Source organism: Astyanax mexicanus, chromosome 11 (assembly GCF_023375975.1).
Source record: "Astyanax mexicanus isolate ESR-SI-001 chromosome 11, AstMex3_surface, whole genome shotgun sequence".
Classification (NCBI taxonomy): Eukaryota; Metazoa; Chordata; class Actinopteri; order Characiformes; family Acestrorhamphidae; genus Astyanax; species Astyanax mexicanus.
The window spans coordinates 28015158-28028178 of NC_064418.1; the positions used below are offsets into that span (position 1 = coordinate 28015158).

The 13021-nt window shown below is 35.9% G+C and overlaps 1 protein-coding gene across 6 annotated transcripts in view; it reads left to right on the forward strand.

Annotated features, from left to right (window-relative positions):
- dgkh (diacylglycerol kinase, eta) overlaps window positions 1–13021 on the forward strand; it is a 106541-nt gene that overhangs the window by 36807 nt on the left and 56713 nt on the right. For 5 of the 6 annotated variants that reach the window (XM_007251703.4, XM_007251705.4, XM_007251702.4 and 2 more), the window contains one exon: window positions 2111–2191. In XM_007251703.4, coding sequence (XP_007251765.1) covers window positions 2111–2191 — 81 coding nt within the window. Of the gene's footprint in view, window positions 1–2110; window positions 2192–6831; window positions 6930–13021 lie in introns of those variants that run through there. The other variant, XM_007251706.3, reaches the window with a different exon arrangement.

The following is a 13021-nucleotide window of genomic DNA, read 5'->3' on the forward strand; positions in this document are numbered from 1 at the left end:
AATTTGTAAATCTAAGCTTACTGTGAATAGACGGAAGCGCTTTACTCACCCAAATAAACAGTTTTCAGGAGAGAATTCTGTGTAGATTAACATCCAGCACTCGTTTAAAATAATTTGTTTTTTTTTTATACATTTTTGTTTACTTAGCTTAGCTTTACTTAACTTAGTTAGCCACCACCTGCTGAATTAGAAGTTCTTCATAGTATTTCTTATAATGTGCCTTATAATCCAGTGTGCCTTATGTATTAAAATAGACCAGAAAATAGACGTTCATTGATGGTGTAAACAATACAGGTAATATAACTCAAGTCCAGCATTAGCGAGGTTGAACTTTACGGCTAACAGTGTAATCTACAGAGCACTGCTTGTAGCCTGGTAACTAAACAGTGTTCATATTTATTTATTTATTTATTTTAACATGTATCAGCTTAAAGGTTTGTTCCATTTTTCAGGGGGAGATTTTCCATTATTTTCCCCTGGAACAAAGTTCACTGGAAAACGAAGGATAAGGGTACAAATGAGAAATGGGACTGGCTCTAAGTGTATATTGATCTCTTATCTTTAAAATGACAAAAACACTTTGTCATGTGATTGAGCTTTTTGCAACACAGCTTTACCACTCTGAAGGAGAACTGTTAGAGAGGCTGTGAAGGTTGTGTGAATGTCCACGTGTCTCATGCCTCCCCGCTAATGCTTCAGTCATCCACTGCTATTAGAAAAAGAGGATATACCTGGTGAATACAAATATACATGCATGCCCATATAGAGGATTCAAAAGAATTGTGTGTACAATGTGTGTATAGCAGGTTGGTTTGCACGTTTAAAATACAGTACTGTGCAGAGGCATGAACAATTTTAAAAAACATTTTTATGTAATTCAACAGTACATGTTACAGTACAATAATGTCCTTTATTCAAAAATGACTGTATTTAGAAGTTTCACACCCTCTGCACATCCTCTATTAACCATTTAGCATGTGAAAAATAATGTAGTTGCGTACAGCTGTGGAAGAAATTAAGAGACCACTCCAGTTTCTGAAACAGTTTCCCTGATTTTGCTATTTTTTGGTATATGTTTGAGTAAAATGAACATTGTTGTTTTATTCTGTAAACTACAGACAATATTTCTCCCAAATTCCAAGTAAAATATTGTCCTTTAGAGCATTTATTTGCAGAAAATAAAAGACCTCAAATAATGCAAAGAAAACTAGTTTATATTCGTAAAGTTTAACCCTGTATTTAAATCACAGTTTTTATGCATCTTGGCATGTTCTCCTCCACCAGTCTTGCACACTGCTTTTGAATATCTTTATGCCACTCCTGGTGCAAAATTTCAAGCTGTTCAACTTGTGATCATCCATCTTCCTCTTGGTTATATTCCAGAGGTTTTCAATTTGCTAAAATAATGGAAACTCATAATTTTTATCTTTTTTTTTTGGTCTTTTATTTTTGTCCAGAGCTGTATATTTTATTTGTTTACAGTTACTGTAAATTGTGCATGTAGTATACTGAAAATAGGCTTTTTTCTTTTACTTTTTTGTAAAATGCATTTGTGAAGTATATTACCGGTACTGTAATTAAATATTTACTGTCCTCTTTAGCTATAAACACATTGTTTACATGGTTTATTGATATACTGGATCACACACTTTTGTTTGTTTCAGTTATAATGAGAATTAACTATGCAGTTGCGTACTGTAAATTTTCAGTATTTTACTTTATTTAATTATTAGTGTGTTTTTTTCTCCTCCCCAAACTTCTCACGTCTAAGACTTACGTACACAGTACTGTACATTACATTAACACAGATATGGCCAGAAATAAGTAAACTGGGGGATAAACCTGTGTTAATGTAACATGTTACATTCATATGGAAATAATGTACATGCTTGAGTAAAGTTTTTGTTTCAGTCTAGCGTGTTTCCTATTTGCGGTAACGCTACGGCTCTGAGAGGAGCACATGTCTCTTGTTAGTGTGATCTAACAGCTGAAATTCCTCACGGGCTCTTTTTTTCTCTTTCTAAATTGAAAGGTTAGAGGTCAAGCTGTCTGCTGTAATCATCTGCTGTAATCATCTGTGTTTACCATTCCTCTGTTCTGCTGTCCACAGTCCCTCATCTTCGACGAGGTGGACCTCTCAGATGCCAGTGTTGCCGAATCAAGCACAAAGAATGTCAACAACAGTTTCACGGTAGGCGGCCATTTTGGTGCATTACATCAACACAGTGGGGACGAGTAAACTGAGGCTGATAGTCACTCAGTACTTTTCTGTACACAGTTCACACACCACTCTGCTGCTGATACCAAACTATCTGCTCTCTTTACCGCATGTCGTATAGCTTAGTCTGAGAACTTTTTGGTGGGGACTTTTGTGTTCGTAAAATAATGTTGGGAAAATGTGATATCATAACAAGATTAAAAGCTAACTGGGAAGATAATTAATAAAATTATGAGAATAACTTCTTAAATATAATATATCATTTATTGTGTATTTATATGATATTTATTGATTTATTTAAGGTTATTGCATTTGTTGATCAATACTTTTTTTTAGCTCTTCTTTGAACGTAAAAAGCACTAATGACATGTGCATTTAGGTGCACTTTCATGATTTTGTGCACGTGTAAGTGCACACTGATGATTTTGTATGTGTGTATTTCAGATAAAATCCAGATATAAATCTGTTTATGGGGTCTTTTAATATGATATTGAGAGTAGGGTTGAGAGTTGTTTTATCTAAAATAGATCTTTGTAAATAAACATCTGTCAGTTTGTGAAATAATGGTGGGACAGTGCCTTCAGGTATAATTATTTATGTAGGGTTATATGGTGAACCTTTTTTTTATTGTCATTGCCATATGAGTTTTTACTATAAACACATCTAAAAAGCTGTTATAACATTGGGAATAACAGAAAACTCCAATTTTATTGCTCAAGTGCTTTAACAGAGGTCACTCTTCACTAGGGCTGGGTATCTGTTTAACATTTTTGATACCGCTAGAGTACCTTGCATTTGGTACCGCATTTGATATCCAAATGGTACTTTTTTATACCTTTTTGAAAATTGCAAACAAAAAATACAAAAAGCGTTAATTATTCTATTTAACAGCCAACATGAGTAATCTTATTCTCATACTGTCATCATGAGAAGCTGTTTGTTGTAACAAACAATGATTGTGGCACTTTATCAAGAACAAAAACAATAACATTACTTTTAAGCATTAACTTTTATTTCATTAACATTTATTTCCGAAGCATATTACTGGAGGCTTTTCAGTTTTTAAGAGTTCTTTTTAAGGAATATCAGCATTAGATTGGCAAAATTAAATTATATTAGTGGTGTCAGTGACTTAAAAATGAATTAAATCATGATTAATTTTTTATGCCGGAATTTCCCAGTATTATTTTAAGGGGACTGTAATAGAAAAGTATGGTGTGGTTTAGGTCTAGAAGACTAGATCATTTTGTGCTGTATTATAATATCTTATATCTTAATATCTATAGTAGAGAGAGAGAGAGAGAAAGAGCAGGACAGCACAGGTGAGAGAAAGGGGGGAGATGGAGAGAGCGAGTGATTGAGAGACAAATTGAGCGAGAGAAAAGGAGAGACAACACAAATGAGAGTGAGCAAGAGAGAGAGAGAGAGAGAGAAAGAGACAGCATGAGCGCCTGAGAGATTTGGTGGTTGTTTTTACCTCACTATGTGCGCTCTCCTCGTTTGGCGCGTTTATGTGCGTTTTAATGCAAACTATCGAAAACTGTCGATAGTTATTTTTTAGACCTTTTGGTACTTGGTATTACCATGACAAATCGATCATTGCCTTTTTGGTATTAAATTTCAATACCCAGCCCTACTTTTCACGCTGCAGACTGACATAACAAGGCTGGAGGCAGAGTGAGGTAGAGGTCCAGAGTGAACACACACAAACCAAACTATTTCTTGGGATGGAAAAAATCCAGCCAAGCCAAGTGGTGAAAAACCTTATAGTGTGTTCTCCGGTGTATGAATATGCACCAGTGGGCGTCAGGGTGTAGGATCACAAACAAGTGGCGGCTGTCAGCGAACAACAAATCTCCCGAGGAGCGGCGAGGGTGGCCGTGTCCTTCTAAAAATTGCTCCTCTCCCCAGGCATGGCTATAAAAAGACATGGAGGAGGACTAAGAAAGCTCCAAGGAGGACGAGGAGTTATTCATAGCAGCAGTGCTGTTAGTGCTCCACTGAGCATGTTTCAGATGACTTGACTGCAGGCGTATTGTTTAATGATGATGTGAGTTCGTACTCGCGTGGACGTGTGTGTTTAGCACGTGCTCCGGGCTGCTTTGCCTTTTCCTCCCTAGAAGAAATCTCTTTCGTGATTTCCTGTGTTATATAACAGGTGACGAAAGCAATAATTCAGACTAAATCAAGCTATTAAGTAGGTTTTTAGTATAAGTCTTTTATTCTCTCTCAGCGTAAAGAGCAGTTTTGCTATGGTGGGATTGATTCAAAGTGGCTCTTACTGTAGTTGCTGTTTGCAGCTTTTAGTGCTCTTCTGATTAAAGAGCTTCCTCTTTGATATATACCTTTTTATACCTTTTTTCATTTGTTTGTGTCTCCCCCCCAAAATCCCAACTACCATATATAATCTAATGACGTAATGGTTCAGTGTATGTACCAAAGAAAATGGTCCAGTGGATAAATGGACCACTCTGAACCATCTTTGCTTATATATATAAAGTCATTTATATAAAATCATTTATTGAGTAGAAATGTACTCTATATGACATGAGATGATGTGTGTCACACCAAATGTCAGTCCAGTCCACCGTTACTGTGATACTGCCTTAAAAAAACCTAGAGTTTTAGTAAATAAACTTGCCTATATTTAAATCCCCTAGTCTGGTACTTGATACTGTTTTTTTGCTGCTGTTTTCAGACATGCTGCACAAACTGTTTACACATCATCTCCCTCTAATGAAGATTGACAGCTGTCTGGCAGGGTGGACATGTCTCTAGTAATTTCCTGCATTCCCACTTTTAAATTTCACACAAAACATAGAACTACATCCACCAACTACAGTTTAGATGATGATGACAGACACACAAATCCAACACTCAGACAGCTCGTATTTTATTCATAGGCAAGTTGCTGTTAACATGCTGTTGGATGATTGGAATCAACTAAAAGACTAAGAATAAGATTCTTCCTATTCAGGGGTATTTGTGTATTTCTGCTCTGTGTTGCTGCATAGCTATAAATTAAGGAAACATTTAGGAAGAGCTTGTTTCACATGCCTGAAGGGTCAGTGGATTAATTTACCAAAATAAATGATTCAGTGGATGAAGGGACCAATGCAAATGGTTTAAAGAATATATGGACCAATAACAATTGGTTCAGTGGGTGAGTGAAGCAATAGAAATGGTTTAATGGATAAATGGACCAATAGAAATGGTTCAGTGGTTGAGCGAAGCAATAGAAATGGTTTAATGGATAAATGGACCAATAGAAATGGTTCATCGAATGAATGAAGCAATTAAAAATGTACAGTGGATGAATAAACCTATAGAAACAGTAAAGCGAATAAATGAAGCAATACAACTGTACAATGGAAGAATGAACCAATAGAAATTGTTTTCTGAATGAATGAAGCCTTTGAAAGGTTGTATAGTGAATGAACTGACTGATAATGATGATTCAGTGGATGAATGGACTGACGGGAACTGTGCAGTAGATCAGATGAGCGATAGAAAAATTTCGGTTGAAGAATAAAGCAATAGAAATTGTATAGTAGGGATTTACTATATGGTATCATACGCAATAATATTGTCAACATTTTTGAATATCGTGAACGATATTATACTCTGAAATATTGTGCCACCCTGAATATCACATCAGGGTACTACCTTTTTGCTGTTTTAGGCAAAAGAAAAAATTACACTGCTCTCATTTCTCATTATATATGATTAGATATAAGAGTCTTATATCTGTACAGTATCATTTATATAGGTTTAATCCTGGATATATGGAGATATTTGGAGTGCATTATTATTAGTATCATGACATTCTGGATCACTGACTACTGTTACAAATCTGATAAAATTCTTAATATATATATATTTTTAATATCTTAGTAAGAGGTGTGCTATATCATATCATATGCAATAATAAAATTAAATTTATTTTTTTTTTCAGTAGTGTATTTTTGAAATCTTTTTTTTTTTTAATTCAGTGTTTTGTCATATCACACAGAGTATTGTTATCGCGAAAATATGATTAAATATTGTGATATTATTTTAGGGCCATATCGCCCACCCCTATTATATGGTGTGTTAATTTACCAATATAATTGGTGATTAGTGAATAAATCAGTTTAAATGGTTTAGTTCATGAATGAAACCAATAGAAATGGTTTAGTTGTCTAATAAAACAGTAGAAATGGCTGCAAATAAGCTTTAGTGTAATCTCGTTAAACTGTTTTATATAAAAAGTTAACAATGTTTTATTTCTTTTCCTGTAAACGAGTCCTGCGTTTGAGTTTACAGCAGCGATGATCTACTTTTTGAGAAACATTTTACTGTAGTTCCTTTGGGGTGGTTATCTGCTTCTTTGTAGTCGGGCAGGCAGTTTTCCGTGGCTAAAAATAGCACGGCGCAGAGAGAGAGAGAGAAAGAGAGAGAGGGAGAGAAAGAGAGAGAGGGAGAGAAAGAGAGAGAGAGAGAGAGAGGGGGCTTGCTGGGAGAAGTCTGAGGTCTGCTCCAGGAACAAAAGGAAATCCTCGGTGTGACGTCAGTGAGGGAACGCCTCCGCGGTGGGTGGGAGCGGCACTGTGAGTGGAGGGCTGAGGCAGGAGAGAGAGCGATGGATACAAGAGGAGACGGAGTAGGAGGAGGGAGAGAGCAGGAGAGAGGGAGAGAGGGAGAGAGGGATGGAGTGACTGAAGGGCAATAGGTGAGTGAGTCCATGCTTTCCTCTGGTTTTAATGACTCGGTTTAATGACGCTTCACTTGGCCGCTGGTCCAGAGTGGTGACAGAGCAGAGCGCTCAGCTCCGGGCATAGAGAGGAAGCACGAAGCTCAGTGAAGCATGCGGTAAAGGGACATGTGTGTGTGTGTGTATGAGAGTGTGTGTATGTATGTGTATTCGCTAGTGAGACTGGTGTTTTAAATGATGTTTTAAATGCTAAATCCCTTTCATTTCTGAAGGTTTCTGTTATATTAGCGTGTTTGTGTGTGTGCACATGGATGTATACAGTATGTATGTGCATGTATTTGTATTACCAGTAGTTCATCATGCGGTAGAGGGTGCTGGAACAGTCAGGCAGGGATGCAAGGACAGAGTAAGACACAGACAGAGCTGCGACTTCCACACACACACACACACACATGCACATATGCTTAGAGAGATACAGTAAATAGGTGCAGGGGATGCAACGCTCGCATCTTATTTGTAGATGAGACAATGCTGTTTTTAAGAAGAACAGGCTGCTGGTGAGTGCATTGTTTGCAGATTTACATGCACATGCACGTGCATGCACACACACACACATCAGAATGCTGGGGGGAAACGACAGTGTGAACGCTGTGTCCCGTTCCCTGCAGACGGGTGTCTCTGCAGCTGCTGGCTGGGTGGAATGAATGGAATCTTGCCCAGTTTTAGCTTACAAATAGATGATCTCTGTTGTTTCATTAGCAGTGTTAGCATGTGCTGTATTGTGTGCAGATATATATATATATATATATGTGTGTGTGTGTGTGTGTGTGTGTGTGTGTGTGTGCATGTTTGGGAGGAGGGCTGTTCTGATTTGAAGACGAAGAGCCGAGCCGAGCCGAGCACCTTGAGGTACACGTGAGGAAGGCAAGCCGTGAATTCCAGCAAGTGCATTTTAGCTCCCACTCTGACGACACGTGACACACTCCATTATTCACTCTCAGACAAAGCTTTTAGCTCAATTTAGGAAAATGGGTCTGCTTTTGTTTTTGTTTTTACATTTACACAGCGCAAACAATACATCATTATCTAATAATAAGTGTTATGCATTGTACAGTAAGAGCACCAGTACAAAAGCATGAATATGAGCAAATTAGATATGAGAGCGAGCTACAAGGTTAAGTTGGTCCCAGTCACGTCGGCTTAGAAATGAACATTAATGCTTATCCTGGTGTGATTAACACAGGTGGTACATCAGCTCTTAGCTGTAAAATACAGCAACGTGACAGAAAAAAAAAAATATATATATATATATAAAATAATAAAAAATAATTCCCAACATACTTTTACTAATTCATCATCAACACTGGGTTAAGCAAGGTGAGGCTTTGTTAATAGACTCAGATCCATAAATAGACATGGCCACATCTAATGAAATAATAATCACTTTTGCCCAGAGGAAATACTGCAGCATCGCTCATATGAAATAATGCAGGCACGAAGAGAGAGAGAGAGGTGCAGCGAGGCTGTTCTAATTATATGCAGTACAACACTACATTCAGTACATGTTACGCAAGACAGTAGAGATGCTTTACTTCATATTGTTTTTCTTTTCTTTTCTTTTCTTTTTTGATTAGTTCAAGCAGAATGAAAAATATAAAACAAATATTTTAATATGTTTACACTAACTGTAGTGGTTTGTTTCAACTTTTATTGCAAAATGCATCTTTAATAAGGTGAAATCAACATACTACGATCATATGGTCAAAAATATACATATAGCACAGTTAAGATTAGTCTCAGGTCAGTACCTTGGATAGGGCATTATGGTTTTTTTTTTTTTTTTGTTAGTCTGCTTTATCTACTCCAGAACAGCCTCCTTGGTTGTCGAATTCTTTCTGACCATCTGAAGAACGGCTGCTATTCCAATATTTTAGCATATCATGATAAGATCCATGGATGTAACTGGTGTTTAAAGAGCTGTTTAAACTGTTTAACTGGATGACATACAGCACATTTTAGTACATTATTATAATAAAAATCACTGTGTTTACATAGCTGTAATACATGGCTTCAATTATTAGTTATTATGATCAACAATGTGTGATTATAAAAATGTATCAACTCCAAATTTCATAGTGAACTATTCACTATCTTCCTTTGAAAGACTATTTACACTTTTACAGCTCTGGAAAAAAAGAGACCACTTAAAAATGATAATTTTCTTTGATTTTACCAAATTGAAAACCTCTGGAATATAACCAAGAGGAAGATGGATTTATCATAAGCTGAACTGCTTGATTTTTTGCAACAGAAGTGGCATAAAGTTCATCCAAAAGCAGTGTGTAAGACTGGTGGAGGAGAACATGCCAAGATGCATGAGAACTGTAATAGAAAACCAGGGTTATTCCACCAAATATTGACTTCTGAACTCTTAAAACTTTATGAATATGAACTTGTTTTCTTTGCATTATTTGATGACAGTTTTTTTATTTTGAATTTGAGAGAAATGTTGTCTGTAGTTTATAGAATAAAACAACAATGTTCATTTTACTCAAACATATACCTATATATAGCAAAATCAGAGAAACAAAACAAGCATGCATACTTGAGCAGGTAAGGTAAAAAGTTGAATTGGAACTAGAATCTTGCTCACAGCAAGCAGAGTTGGAAAGCATAGCAGAAAAAAACTTATAAATAAGTGAATATCAATGATTAAATAATTAATAATCAAAACAAATTAGTTGCAGCCCTAGTATAGTAAATATTTTTTTCTTTAAATTGCAATATGATGATAAATATTGTGAAAATGTCTTTAGATATTGTGAAACAATATTTTTTCTGTATCGCTCAGCCTTATTCTGAATAATTTTCAGATTTTGGACTTCCAGAGTCTTCTGTCTGTAGTCTGTGTTAATTTAGTATTTTGTGTGTATTTTTAAAAGCTTCTGGATAAGGTTGTAATGGAGCAACACCAGTACCACAGGAAATGCTGGAGCAGTGTAGATAATAATTAATTGAAATTAGAACTACGGCCATTTTGTACATGATGACACAATGAAGATGAAACTTCAGAAAAGACTCATTTTTAAGAACTCATTCTCAAGAACATTTTTAAATAATTGGCGTTACACACTACTACTGTTTATATCCCTGACTGTTTTTTTTTTGTAGTAAGTACATTATCTCATTTTCTTCCACTGTTGCCGCAATGTTGTTTGTAATTCTTTGGTAATCATTTTATTACACAGTTTTTATTTGTCATTTAATGTGATAGTCATGGATATTGGAGCAGAGATTAACAGTTCATATCGAAAATGTTTATGATAAAAATAAAGCTTTTGTTGTTTTAGTTTATGCTAATTAAATCAAATGACATTTGACTGTAATAACATTCCTGTGTGGTTAAGCAATTAAATTAAATTCTGCCTGAGAGAACTACATTTAAAATTGAATTGGATAGAAAGTTCACAGAGTGCAGTTCTGATTCACATTCTGAAGTGTGGCTTACCACAGATCTTTATTGATATCTGACTTATTACATTTGACTGTGTCACATACAGGGAATTAGTTATTACACACTTGATATTGCCATTACAGAGCACATGAGTTTTAATGTTTGATGTATTTTTTATTATTACTGTGAATTTTCATTTACAAGCTTTTGCAGACGAATGCATCACAGTGAATGAATAAAGAGGAAGTTTCAAAACACATAAGTATATTACAATAAGCTTTTCATCATTTGTTTTTATGTAGATGAAGACATACATTCATGTGACATAAATGAAACAAACTTAATATTTTTTTTGCACATTACACAGGATGATACAAAACCTATTTAAACATATTAGAAATATTATTCATATGTCACATTTTCTTCCAAAATTTTAAATTAGCCAAATAAACAATAATTACATGTTTTGTCAGAATGTTTACATATGATCACTTATCTTTTTACACTTTTAATTACTATGACTATGACTATATAATAACTATATTATGCAAGAACATAACAGAACCAAGAATATGGCTTTAGAACTTAATTCTTCATGTAAGTCAATAAAACAAGGTTTTAAGCCAGTTGTATTGGATCCTTTTATAATGAAAAATGCAAATCGAAATAACAGTTTATTCAATTGTTGTAAAAATAGGGATGCTCCGAAATGAATATTTTTGTCCCAACCGAAACTATTTAAATATTCGACTCAAGGTTAAATACCAAACACAGAAAAAGGAAAAAGGTTTAGCTGGTATTTATACATTTTACTACTATTTCTGCTATTGCATAAATTAAATAGCTTATGACCTTTTGTTTTACTTTTTTAAGAAATAGCAATTCAGTATAAACCTACAGTTTTGATAATTGACCAATATTCCTGTAGACATACCAACAAATCACAAAAAAAAAAAATAGTTTTGTATAAATTATTGTTTAACTTAATTAAGGCAAGCACTAAAATTATTTAAATAAAATAAAAAGTAGTAAAAGTACATTTAAATAAACTTAAATCAATGAATTAAAAAGTAGTGCGGGCAGTGTCATTTGGTCCTTTTCTGGCATACAGTAAAAATGTCAGCAAATATTGGTTTAAAATACTGGCCATATTGGTCAATGCTGATGATAAAAAAAACTGATATAATTCAGATGTCATCACACATCCCTAAAATATAGTTCTAAAAATATATTATAGTAATTGTTTCATGGTTTTTCATTGATATAACTGTAATAATGTGCTGGTGCTGAATATTTCTACATATTTTAACACAATATGTAACATTTTTAACATGCATTCCACAGAGAATACTGAATAAATCTGCAAGTGTTCATACCAGCAGAGATCAGAATTCTGCAGAACTTGTGCAGTTTTAACTATCGTACCATTAGTTGCACAGGGCCTCTCTGCTGTGACAGTGACTCTTTACTGTTTACTGAAGGAAGTGCTGGTCTTTCCCCTGACACCAGTCGTCAGACCCCCTCTCTGACTCTGAGCTCTGCTCTCACTACCTTCCCATGCGTCTCTCCCACTGATGCTGATTTAGAGCTGTGGGATTTGAACGGTTTCCTCTTTGTCCCAAACACGCTGCCCACTGCTGCTTTCTCAGTGTCTGTAAAAATAAAATAAAAAAAAACGACTTGTCCCCTCGTCCTGTTCCAACCTCCAGCCCGCCCGCCTGCCTGCCTGCCTGCTCCTCTGAACCCCATTTTAATGTAATCAGAAGCTGCAGCGGTGAAGAACAAGAGAAATCACTCCCGTGTCTTTGAGTAGAGTGTCTGAAGAAGCTTTTAGAGTAAGTGGATGTCTGTGGCTTGATGCTCTGGGAGTTGTCCGTGATTGTGTAAGCGAGTGGAGATGAATGCTAATGTGATTGCTGCATCGAGACAGGAATGGAAATTGATAGGAGTGATCTGTGTTTGTTGTAGTGAAAGAGCGTGCCAGCCTCTAGCTGTAGTGGGAGAGAGAAGAAACTCCCAGGAAAGCATTTCTATCAGTGATAATACAGCAGATATGATACAGATTTAAAGTTCTCTCTGCAGGAGACGCATTAAAACAGTGCAGTGCAGTTCTCTCCGCAGTACAGTAGTAGCATTGGCTGTGGGGCTTGTTGTTGAGGGTTGCAGTATCTATGGAGAGTGTATAAATAAACATTAGAGCCGTGTGTGGGCTTGCCGCTAACCTCCTCCACACGCCCAGCGCTAAACGACACTCCACATCTCCTCCCACTAAACGCTCATGTGTCAAAGGCCTCTTGTCATTTCTAAGGTCGTAAAGAGCAACCGATCCCATACATAGCATAGCGTAAGTTCCTCACACTGGCACCGGCTGCTATTTACAAAGAAGGCTTTTTCAGATTCCCACATCTTGCTAAAGCCTTCCGTCAGAGACCCGGGCATAAGCGAGCTGGACACTTGCCAGAAGAGCACTGCCTCTGCTGAAAAGATTTTATCTCCCTTTCAGCAAAGCGGTCATTTATAAGGAAGAAATGGAATGAAATGAAGCTAAAAGAGGTTGATGGTCTGCTCTGTCCAAGCTTAAATTGACTATCCAAACTGTTGCTTGGAAAGTATAGTCACTAGAGGATTCTTGTTTGGAAAAATATTATATAGATAT